This window comes from Indicator indicator, chromosome 10 (assembly GCF_027791375.1).
Source record: "Indicator indicator isolate 239-I01 chromosome 10, UM_Iind_1.1, whole genome shotgun sequence".
Lineage (NCBI taxonomy): Eukaryota > Metazoa > Chordata > Aves > Piciformes > Indicatoridae > Indicator > Indicator indicator.
In genome coordinates, this window is record NC_072019.1 from 7550410 (window position 1) to 7574251 (window position 23842).

The following is a 23842-nucleotide window of genomic DNA, read 5'->3' on the forward strand; positions in this document are numbered from 1 at the left end:
AATGCCACTAATAAAAAGATGAAAGATTTTAAGATAGGCTGTGCAAGTGAATAATGATCCTGTCTATCTGGACAACTTAAATAGATGACTTACGATCATGCTAGACTGAAGACTATCCACCTGACATTTTGTTTCATGTCCTGTTAAAGTACAGGCTGCAGAAAGGGATACAAAAACGTTTGTCCTACTTCAAGCATTACGCTTCTTTTTTAAACTTTTTGTACTCTTCACGTTCTATTTTATTTGTAAGACTCTAAGGTGTGTGCGTGGGGGGAGGAAATAGCAGAAAACATTTGAAAGACAAGCTCGTTACATTTCTAAGAAAGTCCACTTATCTTTTTGAATCAGGGTAACTCAAATCTATTTTCTCTTCCCCTATGAACCATGAGTTTGGAGACGAAGAGTTGAAAAATAAACACTACGCTTAGCAAAACAATAACATGCCTGTAAGCCCAGCAGTGAGAAACCTGTAGGTCAGTACGCCTCAAATGCAACACAGGAACATCTCATCGTCCACACACTAGCAACATACCAATAAACTGTTTTTTCTTCTCTATCTCCTCCCACTGGCTAAGTGTGTAATTGGAAAACTTAAGATACTTAACAACAGTTGAAGACAACAGTATAATGTAAAAAAGTGAACAAATGACTCACCCCAACACTAAATTCACAGTATCAAAATCCAAGTGGTACACACCTAACCTTTTCTCACATCAAAAATGCAGTTACATATCAAACTACAGATGAAATAGTAAGTGGCTTGAAAAACTGAAGCACAACTATTAGTTAAAAAATTGAACATATCTAAGCTTGGCTATTTAGAAGAATATAAATTAAAATAGGTGGTTTATATTATTAAATCAGTTAAAAAAAAACTTAACAGATTATGGAACATTTATGGTCAAACAAATAATACTTTAAAGAATGAGAAGTGATCAAGACAAAAAAATATACCCTACACCATTATGTATGGGATACATTTCAAGTCTTATGTTTTTGCCAATTTTACCTTCTACATGGAGCCCTTCTATGGTCCATGCTCATCGGCTCACCAATGGCATACACTCAAAGGATTCCTCTTTACTGGTAGTAACTATCTCAGGACCTGATTCTATGAGCTATGATTTGGTGCTTGCAGCATCTTCAGCACTGTGTGTGAAAATGAAGGCAGGATTTTTGAGTATTTTTTTGTTGTAAGGTAAGCAGGACTTTTGAAAGAGGAGCAGCACATTTTAGAAACAGAATAATCAACAAAAACCCAAATAGATGCTGCTTTACTGTAAGCTAAAAAAAACAAAAACAAAATAACAAACCCAAAACAAAAACACAACACAAAACCCAGAAACAAAAACCTGTACCAGACCATCTGTAAGACATACAAACATTTTTAACTATCAAAATATACAGCAATTCAGTTAAAGTATCAAGAAACAGGATACACTGACTGCTATATGAATAAAATACTATTTGCTGTACTGTTAACATTTAATTGGTGCACATGCTTTTTCAGTTAGAACAACTGTGAAACAGCTGTGAAACTCCAAAATGCTTTCCTACCATGTCAAGTATGTATAAGGAATCTAAGTTATCTAAAAATTCTACTAATACACTATAAGACAAGTTATCAAGTTCAATGATAACAACAAGTCACATTCTTTATATTCAGGTTTCATGGGTTTGAATGGGAATAGTGCCCTAATATAAAAAACATTTGTGAAGGCTGTTGACGTTTCTAACCAAAGTAATTCCTGCATATTTTAAAAGGTTTTGATTCTTTTATTGCAACAATTAGCTACTTGAGGAAAACTGACATATTCTGATCAGGTTTAATTACCGCAATCTACTCATCTCTTCTCAAAAAAAAAAGGTATAAAAAAAGTACATATTTACCTAGAAATATAAACAGTTGTTTAAAAAGTTAAAGACTTTCCACTGAAATGGAACCGTGAGTTACAATGCATTTGGGAAAGCAGCAGATTGCTTTTCAATACACAACCACAAAGATCTCACAGGGACAACATTAATGTACTGAAATAGATTAATTTATATACTTCCTTAGGTTGTGCTTACCTGTTGCTTTTTTGCAGCAGAACCTAAGGTGGAAGGTCTGGGAAGGCACTGTGAAGTATAAATAATTGCACTGTTTGCAATTAATAAAGATTTTATACCTTAAATGAATCAAAATCAACAGCCTCCATTTTGTGAATAAGAGAATCCAGTGAATTTAATTTCGCTCAGTTTAGTACATAATAAATGCACCATTCTATAAGATTATCTACAAACTTCATGCAAAATATCCAAACTATTAAACTTCATACCCTACACTAAAGATAGTAAATGCTGTCCTAGTCTTTCTTAAACTACCAGAATAATTCCTAATCTTAAAAGGGATAAAAATAATTCCTTCCATTTCTGCAGCACAAAACATATATTGCTAATTACCTGAATAAACTACTTCAATTTTCGAGCCTTAATTTTTACTTCTTTGTGCAGCCACCCTAAAAAAAAAATGTATTCTCTCAAAGCAACAATATGGCGTTCCAAAACATAAAGCAAGTAACAGTTTTACTTAAAATATACCTACATCACTACATAGCTGCTAACTATCTGAAGACAAAGACAACTCCCATCTAACAAGTAGTTCCAAAGACTTCAATGTTACAATATGCATACTTTAAAAACACTCAATGATACAGCTGTCTCAGGAGTACTATGATTTTCTTTAGCTACTGCTAAACGTTTCAGGAATACTTACCCACAAAGCTCTTATTATGTATATGTATATATATGTATATATACACAAATCTACGTTTCTGAATTAAGAAGCATTTATGATTTCCTAAGATACCAGCACTGTATTCCAACATAAGTCACACAAGTATGGCATTTTCATTATGTGGAACATTGACAAAAAGATACTGTTGCAGTTCATCAATTTGTCATTCTGATGTACTTACAGTGCAATGCTCCTTGAAGGAACAATCAAGGATGATACACAGCACAGTCCTCCTCACCCCTACAGAGCTAGTTCTATACTGGCTGGATCAAACCTGCACTTCAACAGACAATGGCAAGACAAGACTGTATTGCATGTAGTCTAATATATGCAAAGAGCCAATATATATGCAAAGAGCAAACACAAGATTTCAAATGAATCAGATTTTTTAGTATGAGCATCAGAGCAATCAATTTCAAGTATAGATATAAAAAAAAGTCACTTGATTCAAATACTTGAGTACTGACAAACAGAAGTTATCTGCTCTGCAGGAAGTTCTCAACCACTCCCACCACTCAAACAAAACAGTGTTTTAAGGACAGATGCAATTTTTCTAACTGCATACCACATTGACTTTCCTAAACTGAATTTTGAAGTGTACTACTTCGAACTGGAGGCTTAAGCACATTACACTTAAAATAAATTTTAAGAAGTGTGAAAAAAAAAATCCATAAAATAGTTATGCAGGAACAGTTTTTCAGTTGAGAATAAAAGTTATCTGTTATAGCAGCTGCACAGGTCTGAAACAGTGGTCATGTATAAAAGGAAATTTCACTGTTAATGCAATGGAAGTATGCCAAAAGATCACTTTCTTAAACATGCAGTTTTAATCAAATAGAAAGAAAATTAAAGTATCAAGATTACTGGTGCTAGGCAGCAAAATACAATGAATGAAAGAGATCCTCCACCTACAACTATTCTGGAAGAGGGGGGAAAAAAAACATGCTAACGACAAGTTTTTAAACTCAACAAAATGTTTCATAGGGATAAAACCAAAAGTCATCTAATTTGTGTACAGGTACCTTGATTCAGCGTTGCAAACCAATCTTCTAATTCTTTATATACCCAAATATCCAACTTACCGACACAGGAGGTTTCATATTATTTATTGTAAAGCACAAAACAGGCATTTTAAAAGTGATAAAGTATACATTGAAAAAGTACATTTATATCACAAAGCATTGACCACATAATTGCAAATACATTTGCTGGAATGTGTACATCTACACTAATACTAAAAACAAACCATTTTTCATTTCTACACAGAAATATTACCTCCTATCAGTAGTGATAGATATTTTGTACATTTTCAAAACCACTATTTTTTTAACCAAACAAAATTAAGATCTTCATCAAGGCGTCTGCATCCATACATTTAACAAAGGTTTTTTCCCCCACACAATGAAGCAAATACTGTATTGTCCACTTCTTATTATTGGCCCTGTGCAGAAGAGATACATAAGAGATACACAAAATGTTAAAGAAAATCCTTCAAATCGAGCTAACTCAGGAGTGAAGCCTTTAAGAAAGAAAAATTGGTTAATGTAAATGGTGGTGGCTTCTTGCATGGTTTTCAAAACCCTGGGAGGAGAAAGTTTTTTTCTTTTTTTTTTTTTTTTTCAAAAAAAAGCACACAAACATAATCACCAAACATGGATAGATACAGAACTCAAGTTATCAGGTAAACAAAGTCATCTATTAATTATACTGATAGTTACTTCGCTAGGGAAAAAAAAAAAAAAGATAAAAAAAGAAGAGATGCATACTCCACAGGTAACAAAGAGGAGACATGCAAAAGAAAAAAAAAAAAAAAAAAAAAAGAAGAATTTAAATCTATAAACCACTGAAAGAGAAGCCAGCCAGTAAACAGAAAAACTTTATACCTGTGGTGCTGGAGGATGTTGTGGCATTCCCTGTGGACTTGTCTGGGCATAATATGCTGCCTGTTGCCTGTAGTACTCAGCCCATGCTGCACTGTAATCTGGTTGACCACCTGGAGGAGCCCCAGCAGGGGCAGGAACTGCTTGACCTACAAATAATTAAAAACATACAGCTATTCTGTTGCAATAGAAATAACAAAATTCCAAAATTCACACTAACAAGGATCACCTAGTTTCTTGCAATATTCCTCTGAGGCTTCTGAATAATTTTTGGTGTTTTTTTTTCAGCTAACCACTCAGCCTCTTAGTTTAATACAATGATTCCCAAGTATAACAAAACTGAGGACAAAACTGAGGAACGGTAAAGGTTTTTCTTTTTTTCCTATCTCTTGATTCAAGTTCCAGAGCAAAAACCTAGACTGACCTGAACAACTGGTAGCGTTTAAATTAAAATACTGATCAACAGATAAAGTTGACTTTTGTAATAAAGTGACTTCATCTTATTGTACAGACTGCACACATTAACTGATCAGATGCAAATTTATTAAAAATCCTCCAATTTTTACTTTAATGCTACCGCAATGTTACTGCAGATTCGTTTTCAAAAAGAACATTTATTTTTTGTAAGAACTTACTCCACCACAGAATACAGTCCTCAAACTTCCCCATCCAACCTCTGCATAAGTCCCCAGTCTTCTAGAAATAACAGTGTGCACACTGACACACACTTGCCCAGATCTACAACTGAGATATACTGGTGCTTCCGACAAAATAAACTTGCAGCTTAAAAACCTTTACAATACGCATGAACTCTTTAGCATGTCCAAAAACCAAACCAACCTACCAAACAAAAACAAACACAAAAACCCCCAAGCACCCACCACACACTACATCCAAAATGATAGTCAACTTTAGGACCTCATTTGTGCTGTTCCTTTGAAGAAAGGTTTGTCATAGATGTATTTTCTTCCTTTTTCCCTTCTTTCAGAAGCATCAAACACTCCACTTATTATGACTATCCACACATTTTTTTTAATAGGCGTTTTTGCAATTACCAATGCACAATGTGCCTGACCACAAGCAGAACAATAATCTGTCCCATCATCTGTCCTCACACTTGCACATAATAGAAGGGTTTTTATATGGAGCGCTTAATTTTAAGATTCTGGAACTTCCAAGCCAGAATTATTACTACTGTGATACGACATTTTTCTGATCTCTTCTTAAAGGGTTATTTTTTCAAATCAAATGTTTAAAGAATTAGAATACATAAAACACACCTCCTTTTCCTGTAATACTAGGAAACAAGAACAAAACCAAAATGGCACATCCAACCACATCTAATAAATCCAAGCAAAACGCAAGCCTGCACCCTGTACAAACTCAACGTTCACCAAATCCTCTGTTCTGCTATCAAAAAGATGGGGAAGCTTCCAAAAGATGACAAGCTAAAGCTTTAAATCCTATCTGAAAATACCTCAGACTTATTTGCATTTAGGACCACTGAGCAACCTTCTGGGGAACATGAGTATCCAAGATTCTAATCTTTAGAATCTAGATAGGTATCAGATAAAAGGTTGAGTTTATTGGTTTTGGGTTTTTTTTTTTTTTGTTTTTATAACTTAAGTTCACATGAAGAACATCACATTCCCAATGTGTGTGTACTCTCCTAATCCTCTCAAAAAACATTAGGTAATATTTGGCAAAGCACTATCCCAAGCATCTTCAAATACAATCTCCCAATTCTCAACCTTCTACACAGCTTACATAGTTTTCCAGCTTGCACTGTAGATACATAAAAAAAATCCACACAAACCAACCAAACAAAAAAACCAAAACCACACAAAACCCTTCATAATTTCTTGCTCATACAGTAAAACAATTGTTGTCATAGAAAAAATTTGATTTCTTCAAATCCTAAGAGCTAAAGGAACACTTTATATTTTACCACAATCTGTGATTTATGCCTCTGATTGTTTTAATCAAAAAGATCTTTAATATGCTTACACAAATTATCCCAGGATACAGGTTTTGCAAATCACTATTAATTTTAAAATTATTTAGCTATGTCACAGTCGTCAGCACAGCTGAATGTCACATACAAGGCATTCAGTCAGCTATCCCATGGCAGTGCTGAAATTCAAATAATAAATCCAATACAGGAAGTTTAACATCTACTCAAAGATGTCAAACTGGACTTCTGTCCAGTTAGTAAAAACTCAAAGAGTGTTTTACCTGCATAATTCCCCTACTAAGTACTGCAGGCAATTCTCAACCTACACTTGAAGCTTGTCTGTTTAGTCAACTCCCTTTCAGAGCACAGAACTGCACTGAAACACCACATGCTGATTCATGTCCAGATTCAACTGGAACACTAACAAAGGAAATACAAACAGCCTTTCTTAAAGGGAAAGGTAAGAAAATGCCAGATGACTCTACATTTCTTCCACTACTCAAATTGCCAAGGGTGGTTCTAGTGACAGGAAATTTTCTTTGTCCTCTTTCCTGCTGCAGTGCTGAGGATCACTCACTAAGATCTGACTTCATGTTTAGAGGGAAGCGTTATCCTTGGAACATTTTTAGAGACATTATGCAAATCTTTATTTCAATTCTTGTAAAGAAAAATAAAAATGCCCTATCTCCAATTAAAGATAATAGCATCGTTGTACTCAAAAGCTAAACTATTGTATAAGAAAACTCAGAACACCAACTGTAGTATCATATCCAACTTGTTCGGTGCAGTACTTTTATAAGGATTATCATTTTCTTTGCCAGCAAAAATAAAACTGCTTGAGCTCAGAAAGTCCCAAGTTTCAGTTCAGTCCTCCATAAATTGTTGTTTGTGTAATTACTTGTGTTGTAAAAAAATCTGAGAGAGTCAGAGAGTGAGTGACTTGTAATAGCTACTTTCCCCTTTTTCAACAAGTTAATGCAAACAGGAGTATTACAGTACTCTAAGAAGCACAAATGGTAGTCACTGTATTTGAGAGCCTGGAGACATCATAAACCTGTTAATGGTTAACTTCCTTGTTCTTCAGATTTTCTACTAAACCCTGTTGTTAAGGAGGCAGGAAAAAACACCTCCTTTTAGTACTAAATCAACTTTGGTGAATTCTCTGCCCTTCAACTTGTTAAGTTCTTCCTCTTTTTTAAGTGTATCTTAAGACAAATGGTATCTTCCATTACCAAGATTTTCACAACATGCTGAAGAAGCAAAAAAATCACATGATTTATTCAGTGAAGTTATACAGGTGGAGACATCAGAAGGTCTCCTTCAGGCCAACTCGAACTACAAAAAGAAATGAAGATCAGAAGTGCTCTTCTGTTTTTCCTTCGGATGTTTTACATTTTCCAATGCCTACCTTTTTTTGGGTTGACACTGTAATTGCTGCCAGACATTCTATTCCAACACCCTGTAACTAGCTCTTACTTAATTAGAGCAAATACAAGAGTAGTGCAACCCAGACACTTCTTTCCAGGAATAGTAAATTAGAAAGATGGCAGAGCCCCTGCCAACAAACTCCCTTATTCTTAAAAACACAGTGAAAAACCCCAGAACCTTGCAGTGAACTATCTGAGCTGAACTAAGAGAGACAGTAAATTGAAAAAGAGTAGTTAAGTGAGAGGTGAAGAGGGAAAATAGAAAGGCCCATCACATCTTAAACATCACATTTGCAGTATGTGCTGCAATTTTTAGTTTGATACACAGTTCTTGAAGTAAATCATCTTATGTTCTCTCTTTCATTTTATCACTTATACTGTGTCAAAATAAAGAATAAAGGTAGTTATGCTGTACCAAGTAATTTGAAAGCCCACTAGTCCTCAGGATACAAATCTACACCAACTACAACATCCACAAGGTGATACTATGGATAAAACACTGGCCTACAAGACATTCCAATTATTTAACAGCACCTTCTGCCAATGCATCAAGTCGACAATTTCTTTCCTTATTTAGCAAATGATGAAATCATAAACTAGGAAATGAACTTCAGTTTCATAAATCAGCTCAAGCAAAATATTTTGAAAAACAAAACAAAACCCAGCACATAACCTGCAAGTTAAACACAGCTCTTAGGTGCTTCAAAGCAAGTACTATTTAAAATGTGCATGATAAAAAATGAGCTAGTTACGATGCTGTAATAACCTGGGACACAGAATGCAAGTTTCAAGGAAAACAAAACAAACATAAATCTGTAATCTGAAGAGTATTAAGACAGAACTAACAAAGAAGGCAAACACCACAAATTAAGTCTGTTTTTCTGATGTATTCAGGGCCTTTAGCAGTATATGGTTCAGAAGAAACAGAGGTTTTTAGTACGTTTTTAGTTTTTGAAGGGGGGCGTAAAGTCATACAATGAGATACAGAACTCTTAAAAACATTCTACTATGCAACAACAGCAAAACCATGCAAACATACCCATTTTCTTGTAGTACTCTTCCCAGGCTTTTGTATAGTCAACCTGCCCTGCTGGTGCTGGATTTGGTTGATCTCCTGAATTTCATTAAAAATAGTCAAAATAAAACTGCTGTGTTTTGTTTCATATTAAACTATTTACAAGTAATCAGCTGTATTTTTCAGTAACAATCTCAAAGAGTGGCACTCAAATATGACACCATAAATCTACATAGTACAAACTACTACAAATATAAACAATTAGTAAAATATATTTGAAGCGTTCAGCAAGTTTTAAAGATTCAGGAAACGCACTCCACTAACAGTACAAAATATTACCTAGAATTTAAGTGTTAAGTCTCATATAGGCACAATAAGTATACTAATACAACTAAAAACTACAACTGCCATTGTCCTAAACCCACTGGAAGTGATGTTACTGTGTAAGTACATGACAGTTATCAGTCTGTCTCATTCCATTTTCAGTTATGACTGCCTGCACTACGTAGATGTAATTAAGTCAGCTCAAGTTGCAGCAAAATTCTCTTCAGAGTACATTTCAAGGTAAACACATTCATTATCTTATTACTGTTGAAATCAAGAAAAGCAATGATGAAGGCTGTAAGCAAGAGTTTTCCAAGAAAACCAGCTACATTACAGTAAATCTACTCAATATTTGAAGACAACAAAAACTAATGTGATTATCTATACTCCCAAGAATGATAAATGTATCATTTTACTACACTGCTACCTTGTCCATTAGTTTGGGTTGTAGCTGGCCCACCAGGAGGGGCTGCAGGTGGTGGCTGTGCTTGCTGCTGATAGTAGTGAGCATAATAAGCTGCCCAAGCTGCTGAGTTGGGATCTGTTCCTGGCTTACCTATGAAACAAAATGCAAGCATTTAAAAAGGCAGCATGAACAAAATGCTGTCCTCAGTTAACCCTCTTCTAAGTAATCACATTTTCCTCCAAAGAAAATTAATCTAAACCAAAAACCATGTACACCCTGTCAGTACATTTTCTTTCTAGCACAAACTTTTAGTCAGGTTTCAGGTAAGTGTATTGTACGAAAACTGATGAGAAAATCATTCTAGAAGCCTTACCACTACAATATAGTTTACTAATTTTTAAGCGTGATTAAATAATCTTGAATATCTGTTTCTGTTCAACAGTCAAGCTACTAAATGGTAGCAACAATGAACCGTTCTAAAATGCACCAAACGGTTTCAGTAGTTTTACTTTCATTATAACCTCACTAATGACACTGGTACAGGTGGAAGAGGCATGGCAAATACACATTTCTGAAACAGAAGAATACAGATCTTACTTGGTATTTGCAATGTTTGTTGGTTAAACTTTACAGTAGCAGTAAAATAGAGAAACACAAAGTATTTTAAGAACCTGAAATCCCACACATGACTAAAATGCATCACTATTTACAGATTTTTAGTGTAATAAATAATAGTAACATTTGCATCTTCTGGGGCTATCTATATGCTTCCCTTATTTTTTAACTACAGCTAGGCAGGCGAACGATGCTGTTTCCTAGAGCATTACTTCTCCATTTCACATACACAACCTTTAGGAAAGCCACAAAGATTGATTACATTACTGCACTGGCAATATACAAACCCTGCAAGTCTGCTACTAGAGAAAGTAACATTCTGTAACACAACTGGCATCCTTTAACATTATTTGCATCCTTAAAGAAAAAAAAAATAACTGCCAATAAATGTGGTCAGCTGTGGAGAGAACTTGACAGAAGGATACAGACAACACTGATAGCTTAGAATACATGGGAATGCAAGTATATCCCATTCCAAACACAAAACAGGTAAGGCAGTGACTTACTGAAGAGAATAAAAAAAAAAAATCCCCCCCAAAAAAGGCATTCAGGAATAAGAAATCCATGACAACGTTTTTTTTTAAGATGTAACCACTTAAAATGCAGTTTTTCAGCATATGGAAAACAATGTTAACACAGTTTCCTTTTTAAATTACACTGCTTCTATCAACAATAGTGGATTTAAACTAAGATGTACTACATTCTAAGGTTACCTGCAAATACCAAATGAGCCATTGCTCCGTTCCCCCCCTCCTTCCCCTTAGTAGCTACTTCTCTAGAATAGAAGAACAGAGTAGGATTCACTGAATTTCCAAAGAAATCTGACTGTAGTAACTAGCTCCACTTTCACATGACAAGAGGAGAGCATGGTTCTGGAGAATGCAGTTCTGAAAAAAAGAACTAAAATAACCCATTTGTTACACTGAAATAAGCAACTATGGGTAAATCTGTACAAAACTCATCCAAGTAAATGCTACCCAAGACACGTCAACTTCAACTGCACAAAGGAAAACTTCATTACATTTTTAAGAGTATTCAGTATTTTATAAAAAAATAAAAAGGGTTATAAAAATTATTATCAAGATGACATCAAGATAAGTCATTTGCCCATTTTCTTACAGATCTTTATCTACATAAATTATTTTTAAAAATCCAAAAGTCATATAAAGTTTGCAAGATTTTGGCAGCGGTTTGGGATTAAATGACACATTTAGTATGCTGAGACTTCAAGGCGAGTCACTTTGAATAATTTTACTTTTAAATAATGACAAAAGGCATTTAAAAGCACTAAAGTGAATGCATGCAGAGTTATCTTTTATAGAAGTTTGAGAATGGAAACCAGAGATCGCTCTTTGCCAAGAAAAGACATAAGAGACCTGAACACAAAGATTTTGGACTGTCACATTCTCCAAAGCCCTCCCCTATTTCACTAGTGGAACGTGTATGAGGACCAGTGGCTATCAGAAAAATATTTTTACCATTTACTACAAAAAAAAAATTGAGATTGGTTGAAGTTCTGCAGAAGTTCTACCTCTAACAAATGTGGTCCAAGTGACTTAAGCATCTAGCCTTACCATGCCTTCTGTGACTGCAGTTCGGTTTTCCCATATGCTCTAGTCCAATCAAAGGATGGAACTTAAAGAAAAGCAGGATACTAGAACTCTGGGAAGTTGCAACTAAGAAAAAACTCCTGGTCTTAACAAAGATAAACGGAAATAGAGGAAACATTCTACAGATAGTTTTCAGAAGAAAAACCACAACTATCAGCAAAAGCTCAGAATATACAATCCTAACTATTTTTACTGTATTAACAACAGCTCAGCCTTACATTTCATTCCTCAAAACAGGCTGATCAAAATACATTTGCCTGAGAAGCAATCTCATACAGGTTAATAAAAGCTAGATCTATGATATAGCATAAACTGTGCAAAGTCAGGATCAGTGAGATTGTAAGGGGTCTTGTAAACTGTCATTGACTAGAAGGGAAAGAAAAGCTGAAGAACCATCAGAAAAATCAGTTAAACAGTCTTGCAAAAATTATCATAAATTAGGATGCAATATTAAGAATGTTTAATAAAGAAGCACATTCCAACTGAATTTCAACATCTCACAAACATGTAGAAAGTATAAAACATATGTAAAGTGATAATCAGTAAAGACCGAAGAACAGGACCTTTTCAGATTTACTAGCATAACACAAATGAATTTTGAATGTATGTAATTCCAAGGACAAAATGGATGTACTCAAAGCAAATCCATACCACAGTACAAAAACTGTGACACTTCTTACCAGGATCTGGTGGATTTGGTGGCTGCCAGTGTGGATATGCATTTCCCCATCCCTGTGGAGCATATGGAGCTGGAGGACCACTACAAAAGCCAAGTAATACACATACAGTGAAAAGCCAGTCCCAGGGCCACCCTACAAAAAAAGAAACAGCTGAAGCAGTACTTACTGAGGTGCAGGGCCAGGAGGCCCTGGATTATAAGGAGCTGGGTTATATGGTCCCATAGGAGCACCAGGACCTGGTGGCCCAGGAGGTCCATGTGGGCCAGGAACAACACCATGGGGTCCATGGGGAACAGGTGGACCCAATGGATTTACTGGACCCTGTAAACAACAACACACAGATGAAAACAAACCTTCAAAGTCTCAATTTTCTAGCAGTTTAGAAGTTTGGTTTTTTCCACAAGTTGCATTTTATCAAACCACATAAACTAAAAGGCTGTCAGTGTTTGAAAATAATCTAAACCTGGCTAATCATGCTAATTAAATGTTTGCAGTATCAGGTACAAAAACCAGGCACTAAATTTGATTACATGGATATATATGCAAACAAAAGTGCAGTTAAAATAGAGAGTGTATACTTGGATTAAAACTCTACCTAAAACACATCAAGACTGAAAAACTAAACACAGTTTAGTAGCTTTATGAATATCGAGGAACTTTGAAGTAATCACGTTTTTCATTATACACAAAGCGATCATCTTCAACAACTTTGACCAAGAGATCAAAGTATTACATTGAAGTAACCAATTGCTTCTTGACATTTCCAGTTCTTGCTTCTTTTGGTTTATCAAGTTATGTTTATATTACTTTAAACACAGATTACCATGTGTTACCATGTGTTAATCAGATTACCATCTGATTAACTAATTTGGAAGTGAAATTGAAAGTCTACGCAAAAGAATATTAGAATCCTATTCTGTTTAGTTATAGTAAACAGAAATACACTTATACACTCACTCCAATCTTTTCTTCTATAAGTTGTCTTGCATAATCTATTTGCTGGGGTGTTCCACGGATAGTAAACATCTTCATGTTTGGATCTGCATTGGGTGGAGGATTTCTTTGAAGTTCTATTCTAGCACCAGACTGCTGGCTTATGCTTTTAATAGTCTCACCACCTACAATGCAATATACAGCTTTTATAACAAGCATTAAGGTGAAAATAGTAAGATACAAATTAGAGAAAGTCAACTGCATAGAAGCTAACAGTAGAGAAATCAAAGACACTTATTCTGTAAGCCACTCAAGAAGATTTTAATAAAAAATATTTTTTTAAAAAGCCTCCTCAGTTTAGTATAGAGCTTTGATTGCAATAAATAAGCAAAAAGAAATTATTTCTTAAAGACCACTGTACTGTTACTCAAAGAACAGCAAAGAATTCCTACAACATGGTCTTTCTCTATTCATGTAAGATTAGATTACTAAAGCACAACCTCACAGATGATAAAAAAAACCCCAGAAGCTACTAGACAGCAAAGGCCACATACTTTTTGCAGTGCACTAAACCCAGGAAGTAAAACTCCCTAAAACAGCTCTTTTTACAAGATCCTGAGAAGTTACTTGTATCATTAGCAGGGACAAAGTTTTCAATACAGAGATCATTCAGCATTTAAAAAGAAATAAACAAGACAGCCTTCCAGGTCATAAATTCAACTATGTCAGCCTATTACACATTACAAAACAGAAGATCAACGTAAATCAAGCATTTAATTTAGAGGCATACAGTAAAGCATTTTAAAAACAAGATTATTTGAAAGTAGTTATTTTCATAAAAATACAGATAAGAAATTTTTACAGGATTCTACTAGAACTACAGAAATATCTTCACTGGAACAGAAGAAAATTAGTTACAAGAGTTACAGATGCAGTAACACAAGGCTAATCAAACAGTATCAAATGCAAATTAATTATGAGATGCATCATCTAAAAATCTACCATACAGTACTGATGTAACTCAGTACTTATAAAGGCGTATTAGATGTATCGTGTGGTTCTTGACTTTCAACTATTGGAATATTTGTTTTGGTGAGGAAAAATCTAAAAATATTAGAAGTGTTATGATTTTGCAGTATTAGGTTGTTTGATTTGCAGAGACTCCTCTTGAAACATCTCTCTAGTATGTACAAATAGAAAAGCTGAATGGTTTTTTTACTAGATATAGATACACACATAGATATAGATATATATATATAAAAGATATATTGCCTTTGCCAATGATTAATCCAGTTTTGCCAGTAGGAACAATAAAGTTGAATTCCTGTAATCCACCAGGAGGCCCCATGTTCCAGTTGCCTTGGCCTCTACCCCTTCCTCGACCACCAGGTCCTGGTCCACCAGGGTTACCAGCCTAAAAAGAAAATGTAGTAAATTAGCATGTTCCATGAAAATGACTGTGAACAAATTATTAATGCAAACTGCCTGCATCACATAGTTTTAATAAAGTAGTTTCTTTTCCAGAAGACATGAATTAAATTTCAGAAGATGTTCTGTACAACTGTGCATATGAAAGATGAAGAAAAAATACATAGAAGAAAGCAAAACGTTTCACATGTACAAAGACAGAATTTGTATGCCTTCTGTAAATGCACCTGCGGGGCTCATCTCACAATAAGCATTTAAACCACCTTTTAAACACCAATTACAACTGAAAGTAGCATCACATCAGCTATTAATACAACACAGCAGAAGAAGCAGCTCTAAAATCAGACAGATCAAGAAATGCCTTGACTTTGAATCAGTATTAGGATTATAATTCTCATGCTTGCAAAAAACATTCACATTCCAGACTGAACTTTGAGGGAGATTCTGATTACACCACTAATTTACACATTTTTAGAAATCTAAAAGTCTTCCCAAAAGTCAGGCAGGAGATTGTAAATGGTAAACAACATATTACTCAACCTGAACACTTCGAAGGAGATCTGTAATAATTTCTGCAGCATGCTGACATCTGTCAGGAGGCCCTGTGATTTGGGCTATTCTATCTGGAGTTGTTCCATCATCTGGAATAAAAATGAACTATTCTAGTATATGTAATCCAGTAAATTTACACTCAATTTACAGAAACCTATGAACATACTACCAACCTGGCTTAAATTGGATCCTAACACCAGCATCATTTTGAATCTTCTTTATCATCTCTCCATTTCTTCCAATTACAATACCTACAGCAAATCGTGGTATTGGAACCTTTGAGAGAAGAAAATAAAAAGCTATTCAGGATGTTGATGATGCAAATATTCTTATCAAATTCATAGAATTAAAGGGTCACATATGAGAATAGTAAACTAGGGCCAGCACTATGCCACTTCAGGCTTTTTTGAATTGTTACCTTTTTAGTATCAACATACAAACCTTGAAAATACTGCATTAAAGCATCATAAAGAAAGAAATCCTACGCACTACAAGTTGCCACAGTGAGAAATTCCAGTGGGTACCATGCTTCTCAAAATTAAAGAACAAAAAGATCCAATAAGCCTGAAGTGCAGACTGTAGAAGACAACACTTTCAGCTTCACCTCTGAACGTTTGTAACTTGCCTAACAGGCAGACTTAAATATCCTCCTATAAAGGCCAAACTAATCTCTATAATGACATTATATTCTTAGCCATCAAACTTGCTTATTTGATAAAAAACTCCAGCTAGCTGAAACTGTTCTGAAGTGCTGGTAACAAAGGGAATACTACACACCATTTGAAGTTATAAATTCAGCAATGATCAAGTAATACTTACACACCACAATCACTTTTGGAAACTGATTAAGAGCTTTCACAGTCATTACCCATCTCAACGTTTTAATGTTAACAACTCAAAATACAGTGAACAAGTTTTTCAACCATGCTTACGTCTATCCCTTCATTTCCTCCTATTCTTGACCCATATTCGTTGCGCACCTCTCTAAAGCCACCTTGATCACGAATTAACTCCAGCACCATTTCCTTGGCTTGCTAAAAGGAGAATGAAAGTTCATTTAGGTATTGCAACATAAGAACAGATTTTAAAATGCTCTGAATTCTGAAGGACTCCTTACCTGAACTTTATAAGGGTCTCCAGTTATCCTAAGGGGCTTGTCTGCACCAGTGTTCTGTGGACCATCTTGAATCATGACCATTTTGACACCTGCCCGTTCCTATTTGACAAAATGGAGGTCAATACGCAAATTCAAATTCAGTATTATCATGTATTTTAAAAAAGATACATACATACCTGTAATTGTTTAATTGTCTCTCCACCTTTTCCAATAACTAATCCTGCTTTACTTGCTGGAATCATAATTTCTTGGACTGCATTTCCAGGTCCATCACCATGATGAAAGCCAGGTGCAGGCCTTCCCTTTTCAACTATCTGATCAAGTAATCTTTTTGCTGATCTGTGAAGGAATATATATTTATAAAAACACTTACTCCTACAAGTATCACTCGCCAGCTTGCTTGGATTTTTTTTTTTTAAATTAGCAAGTTTCTGCAGAAGAAGTAATTATTATCGCTAAGACATATTAGGCAAACTCAGTAAATCTGTAACAGTAACTTAAGAAATTAGTTTCAAGATAATGTGGTAAAAGACCCCAGTGTCAGAATACAAAAGGTGGCTCTTGACAAAACACACGTAAGTTAGCTCCTCAAACATGACCATCATCCCTGAATATAGTCACGTTGATCAAACCTTAATTCAGAGCAAAAGATGGAAATCTTGTAATTTATTAATTAAAATCCATGTCTATTAGAAGATTTGAAATGGTCACAATTTACTGGTTTTAGTGCATTAAAAATAAATTAAAAATTGCCATACAGGTAACTTCTCATATGACTGTACTTACTGTACTAACAGCCAATCTTAAAGGCAGACATAAGTTAAATAAAAAAGGGAAAAAAAATACAAAAATCAAGACTGTAAAACAAACCTAGTTTTAACACTAAGTACTACCATAGCTGCTGCTTGGTTCAGGTTGTGAAAGGACAGTTGTGCTTGTAACCTTTACCAAACCAGTGGACAAAAGCAAATGTATTTTCACCACGCACATATGTCAGTTGCCGGCAGTTAAAATCAGAATTACAGTGCTAACATTAGTTAAAAACGGACTTCCTTCTAAGCACAATAAAGAAAATTCCCTTAAAAGAAGGGCTTTGTGAACATGAGACAATACCAAGTATGCTCACTCTTCAGATCTTTCCTAGCAAAGAAAAGGCAAGTTGATTTTCAACCCATTACTGTGTGACAGTGAAAAATAAATACACCCATTTTCACAGCTATTATTGTCTTCACTGAATATGGGAAGGCAAAAGTTGACTTTGCTGATAGGCATTACAGAGACATCATTTTCATAACTTTCAGTATACATTAATTTATACCAAAGACATTTAACAACTCTGATAGGTTAGGTTTTGAGTAGCATATACTCTCACACATTAATGATTTTCCACATTTTCCAATTCATGGTTAATGAAGAATTCCTTTTCTGCATACATTTCTTTTTACTATACATTCACATATTTCTCAAGCTGAAACCAGTGCATGGTTAAGTATTACCTACAATAAGATTTGGACTTGAAAAAGTTAAGTTCCATATTTTTGTCTTTTAAGTATGCTGAGGGATCCGACTGCAGGTTCAGGAACTTTTTTCTTATGTATACACCGAACCGCAGTCAGACTGCCTCTTCAACAGAAGATAGACATAGTATTTGCAATCATACTATCTAGACATTACATTTAAACCTTAAAAATGCAGTGCATCGCACAGCAAAATATGAATATATGGAATTTCATTTACTCACTGAACAGACTCTGGTGTTCCAGTTAGCATACATGATCTTTCAGGCAGGCCTCCACTATCTATGGTCATAAAATAAAACCAATTTAGCAGCAGTGTTAAGTCAGAAATGGATTATGAAGTTAAGCATAATACGCAAACTACTGGAATTCCATTTAAGTGGAACAACCAGTGCATCAAACCATTCTGCATTTCTTTAGACCATGTTAATTGCAATTAGCACAAAAAATGAAAATAATACCTTAAATGAATGTTCAGGCAATTAAATGCAATGATCAGCCTTCTGAACTTTCTACCAAAAAAACCCCCAGCAAAATAAAGAAAAAAAACCTCCATGAATAGTTACCAGGTGCAATCTGTATTTTACAGCCAGACTCCTGCTGTATGCGTGAGATCTGTTCTCCACCTCTGCCAATTACTTGGAGAAAGAAAATATAAAAATATTATTTGTATTAACAGCCTCTGCTAACATCCCTCACTATTCTACAACACCACACCACACTACTTACTGAATCCAACCATCCCATCTGGAACTTTGTACTCCTCTGTCATCACAGACCTACAGAGAATGTGAAACAGAAGACAACAGTTCATTCAGAGACCAAACTGGCACTAAATTTGTATATATTCTCCCATTCAACTACAGAAAGCTAGTTCCCCTACAATTGCCCTTGCTTCATTGCCTCCCATTAGAAGCCATTATGCAAGCACAGTACTGAGTATAAGCTGACAATTACTACAAAAAGTTCAAGATGAATGGATATAAAATTGCCTTCATCATTATTAAGAGATGTTTGGTACACATAAGGCCAATGTAGCATTTTAAGTTTCACCTGTATATCCACTGAAGCATGCTGAAAACACCCACGTTTCAACATCTCATCTACCAGAACCAGCCAAAGCATAAGAGTAATAGTTGGATATGGTTTAGGGAAGAAATCCATGACCAGCCAACCTACCAATACATTGTTTTAAGTCTTAATTACTATTTTGTTCAGAAATTCATTAGTAGTTGGGGGTTTCTTGTTGTTGTGGTATCGTTGTTTTGTTTATTTTTTTTAAGGATAGTGTCAACCCTTTCCCGTTTAGATCTGCTTACAACTTCTGGTTACGCTATGTAACCAGGCTCAAACAGCACAAAGCAGCAACGTGTTTTCCATTTATGCCTCATGTTCAGTCTAGGCTGAGAACAGGAAGAAAAAGACAGCAAAGCAGATGCACTTTTAAGTGTATGGCTTTGGACCTGCTGAAGCTAAATTTCAATGGATCACACAAATATAGACAGTTTATGCATTGACATCACCACCGAAAAAATTCTGGAAACTGCTTTCAGTCAAAAGGAAAACTCTACAAAAGATGTAGGTGTAACTCTTACCTTTGTTGTTGATGCATCGGTGGTAGCTGATTTCCAAAAGCTATAAACAGATATTGTTAAAATTGAATTTAAACAAGTAATACAACAACTAAGCTTTTCCCCTGATGATAAAACTTAATTGTACTAACTTCCATCCAAGTTGACTTTTTAAGCATTAGGAAGAGGTTTAAAAACAGCTAAAAAGATTCCTAATTGTTGCTGACAACATTGCCAGTTTCACAAAGCAGATTCACACTGCTCCAAGAAAATAAGAGATGAACCCTCCCAACATTCTTTTGGTCTTACTGTTTCAAGTATCACCTACCAGAACAGTTTCAAATTCTTGTTCTGACAATGGTACACTGGGTAAGGTTTTGGGGTTTTTTTGCCAACAAAATAAAAATTACTTACAGTCATTCTGAGGAGCAACTTTCTTAGCATCTGGTTGATCTGCAAAATTAAGATTTTTAAAATTTTTTTTGCCAAGAAATTCAGGAACTGTTTACACCTTTTAGTGTGAATTGTAACTTTCCAGTGTATTTTAGTCCCCCCTTTTATTTTTTTTCCTTTTCTTTCTTTTTTTTTTTTCCTCCAATTCAGGGAGTTGATCATCTGAATAAAAGAAAGAATCTCAGAAACACTCAGCACTTGGTTAGTATAGCTGAAAAGATGTTAAGATTTTTCCATATATCTATTCAGTAGCTTAAGAAAAGGCAGTTTTCAGAACACACTGTAGATTGCTCATAAGATAGCCGGTCACTGAAACTTAACTAAGACAAGGAGCAAAGTTTATCTCTGTAGGTTGCTCAAGCTAATGATGCTTCTATAGTAAAAAAGAAAAAAAAGAAAAAAAAATCAAATCCGTATTTAAAAATCAATGACTTAGAGAAAAAAAATTCTGACAATGACCACAAATCTAGATCAAACATCTGAAAATACAACAGTATCACATGGCAATGCAATCCCAATCTGAACGTTGATACAAAATTCCTATCCAAATATCAAGCATTTCATAGCATAAAACTTCAAAAAAAAGCAGATTCAAAGCAACTACAACACTACCATCCAAATCCTTTCTGTACAGTAAAGGACTAAAAGGCATAATTAACCTGTATCTGAAAAGACTGACTTCAGATGCTTCCTTCCCACCCCAAAATAAAGGTTATATGAACCACCATAATTCATGTGCAGCAAAAACTCAGACACATATTCCATTCCAAGAAATATTTGTGTCAATCCAGAAAGATCCACTAGTTTATGTCATGTTTACATACTAAACACAGGTAATAAATAAAAATTCCTGCCTTTAAAAGGAGAGGGCATTCCCTCCCAGTGTGTTGTACTGCTCGGACTTGTCCAAGAGCCATCTACACATAAAATAAAAAGAATACATTACATATATCATCTGAAGCATCATTAGCTCATTTTTGTATATTAAAAACCTCACCTTTAATAGGAAAAAAAAAACTTTATTACAGGACACAAGAACTCCTGATATAAAGCCTTAGTTACATTCTGTAGACTGAATTTCAACCTACTTAAAGGAAAAAAGGCATTGCTCTTTTGTGAGACCTAGGAGAACATTTCAACAAGTTGAGAGAATTCTTTCCACAATTTAGCCAGGATTTTGTGTGTGTATTAAACATACCAAACCCTGTTAAGTTCGAACTGACTGCTTAGTAAGAGACAGAAGACGACATACATTTCAGGAGAAGTACTGCAGTATAAGGCAAATCCAAAAAGCTGCAACAAGTTAGAAGATTTAAGTATGGTCTTATCAGGTTTCACACATGCTACAGATTTAAATAATAGACTACACAAAAGTGTCTACAAGGTAGAAAATTTACTTCCTGTCTTTTTTTAAAGTCCTATGCTTATACAATGAAATGCATTAATACTTTCATTTGAAACGGTGCAGTAACAAAGTATATGAAACAGTCAAATTTAAGGAGTGAGCACTTCCTACTCTAACTGTAACTCGGAAACAGTAATCTGTTTTATACAACGATTTGTTCTACACAACAAATAACAAACCTGTGCAAGCGTGTCTCAACCATGAATTTATCTGCCTAACTCCCCCTCCCCGGCATACGTTTTCCTCTCTGTAGCATTTCAACGATGTTTAAAATATTTTAGAAGAGGCTTGCATTCAGTTCAGGTTAGACCACAATGGTTCAAAAGAAATTTCCCCATTAAACTGAACACGAAAAAACATGTCATGATCTATAAAGTGAACGAAATGTTTTTATGCTGCGCTATGGGAAAAACAAACAAACAAACCAACCAAAACCCACACCCAAAACCAAAAAAAATCACGGGCAATCTCTCTAGCACCGTGGCCATACTCAGCAAAAATAAATATAGCTAGTAACGACTGCATACCTCCATCCTCAAGAGGTCTTTTTTGTCCTCCATAACCGTAGTCATTTGAATTCATTGATGTGCCAGCATCTCCTCCAATTTTTGCTGCAATCTAAACAAAAGGCAAATATTTCGAGTAAAAAAAAAAAATTAAAGTATATGTAGTTCTGTCGCCCTTCCTTTATTCCACGTCTTCTACATAATTTTTATTTACACAACGTATATTAAAACGTTCCCAGGTAAATGGAAGCCTACGGTAAAAACGGTTTTATTCATAGAAATTGGTATCTTCTAATATGTTCAAGACTTGCATTCTTCGACAGCAAAGCTTCCTGTATTTCCTTGATTATCTAAAAAAACCCCAACCAACTCTGCCCTTCAAATACCAGGCACTTTTTCCTTTTCTACTCATCCTTCAGGAGACACTCCGGGGTATCTCACAAAGGACCTGACCGCTAAAACTATTTCAAACCTTAGCTGTCCCAACCACTTCGGAGCTTCAGATACCGCCACAACTGAGATAGACTATTGCCAGACAAAACGAAAAATTAGACCGAATAATAACAAAAACATCGCCCGTGGAGCACAAAAACTACAAATGAAACTCTGGGAAAAATAATTTCCTTACAGACAGCCCTCGCCGCCTTCGCTCCGCAGGCCGCAGCACCTCCCAACCGGTCTGAACAGGTTAGCGGGCACCGAGGCGCCTCAGGGAACACAATACGGGCCGCGCGCCGCGGAGCCGCCCTCCCTTCCGTCCCTCTGCCGCCCGAGCGGCCCAGCAAAACACCGCGTTACCGATAACGGGGCGCGCCAACAATCGCTGACCGAGATTCTGCCTACCCACAGGCCGGCAGCAGGGACCCCGCACCACCCCTCCCCCCACCCCACCGCCTTGAAATGGAGCGGATTACTCTGGGCCGACACGGGGGACTGGGGGCGCCCAGTCTGCTAGCGGGCAATGGCGAAGCGGCAAGAGCAGAGGATTCACTGTTAAAACCTTTCACCGCCCAAGGAACAATGGCAGGAGGCGCGGGCCGTCACCAAAGCGTGCGCGGAAGAAGATGAGAAGACAGGACAAAGCTTCCCCCTCTCCTTATAAGTGCATACTTCGCTGAGAAGCCCCCCCCCTCCAAACCTCCCCAGAACCGAGCGTCGTCAGGGTGCAGTCCGCTAACTTCTGCTGCAGCTTAGGCGCCGCGGCCTGGTCGGCAGCTTCCTCCAGACCCTGGGACTTGAGGGCCCATTGATTTGGCAAAGCCACGTTTACACACACACACACACCTGCCTAGCCCTCTGCAGCGCGTCTTTAAAGGCATCGTTCACTCCTCCACCTCCACCACCGCCCCCTCCGGGTGCGCCCGAAGCAGGAGGGGGCACCGTGGAATAGTCCGCCATAGTCGCTCAGCCACCGCTTCCTGCCCCACTCGCTGTCTGCCAAGAAAGAAAGAAAATGGCGGCCGGCGGGAGCCTTTCACATTCCTGCGCGGCATCGTGTTCTGGGAGGGGGGAGGGATAGCATCGTAACCTCGCGAGACTATGAGCGAGATTTCATTGGGGTGCTGGAGAACGATGAAGAAAGCTCGCGGCGTTTCGGCTGGTCCCTCCTCCCCACCCCTCCCACTCGAGCCGTCGTGGGGGGACCCTTCAGCGGGGGGAGGGGGGAAAGAAAG

At 36.3% G+C, this 23842-nt stretch overlaps 1 protein-coding gene across 5 annotated transcripts; it reads right to left on the reverse strand.

Moving 5' to 3' along the window:
- Positions 1-890: 890 nt before the first annotated feature.
- FUBP1 (far upstream element binding protein 1) lies at positions 891-23641 on the reverse strand. Of its 5 annotated transcripts, none has more exons than XM_054384479.1 (22): positions 23454-23641; positions 22191-22281; positions 21113-21175; positions 20220-20258; positions 19830-19869; positions 18964-19013; positions 18801-18872; positions 18459-18516; positions 16894-17056; positions 16718-16816; positions 16533-16634; positions 15774-15876; positions 15589-15689; positions 14893-15034; positions 13645-13805; positions 12854-13008; positions 12688-12767; positions 9804-9932; positions 9077-9151; positions 4660-4805; positions 2080-2118; positions 891-1157 (listed from the first exon to the last, which is right to left on the reverse strand). In XM_054384479.1, the coding sequence occupies exons 1-22, from the start codon at positions 23565-23567 to the stop codon at positions 1119-1121; spliced, it is 2061 nt and encodes a 686-aa protein (XP_054240454.1). In that variant the 5' UTR covers positions 23568-23641; the 3' UTR covers positions 891-1118. The 5 variants fall into 5 exon arrangements, with proteins under 5 accessions (XP_054240454.1, XP_054240457.1, XP_054240455.1 ...); XM_054384480.1 differs by having other exon boundaries at positions 1114-1149; positions 2071-2118; XM_054384482.1 differs by lacking the exon at positions 21113-21175.
- Between the last annotated feature and the right edge of the window lie 201 nt (positions 23642-23842).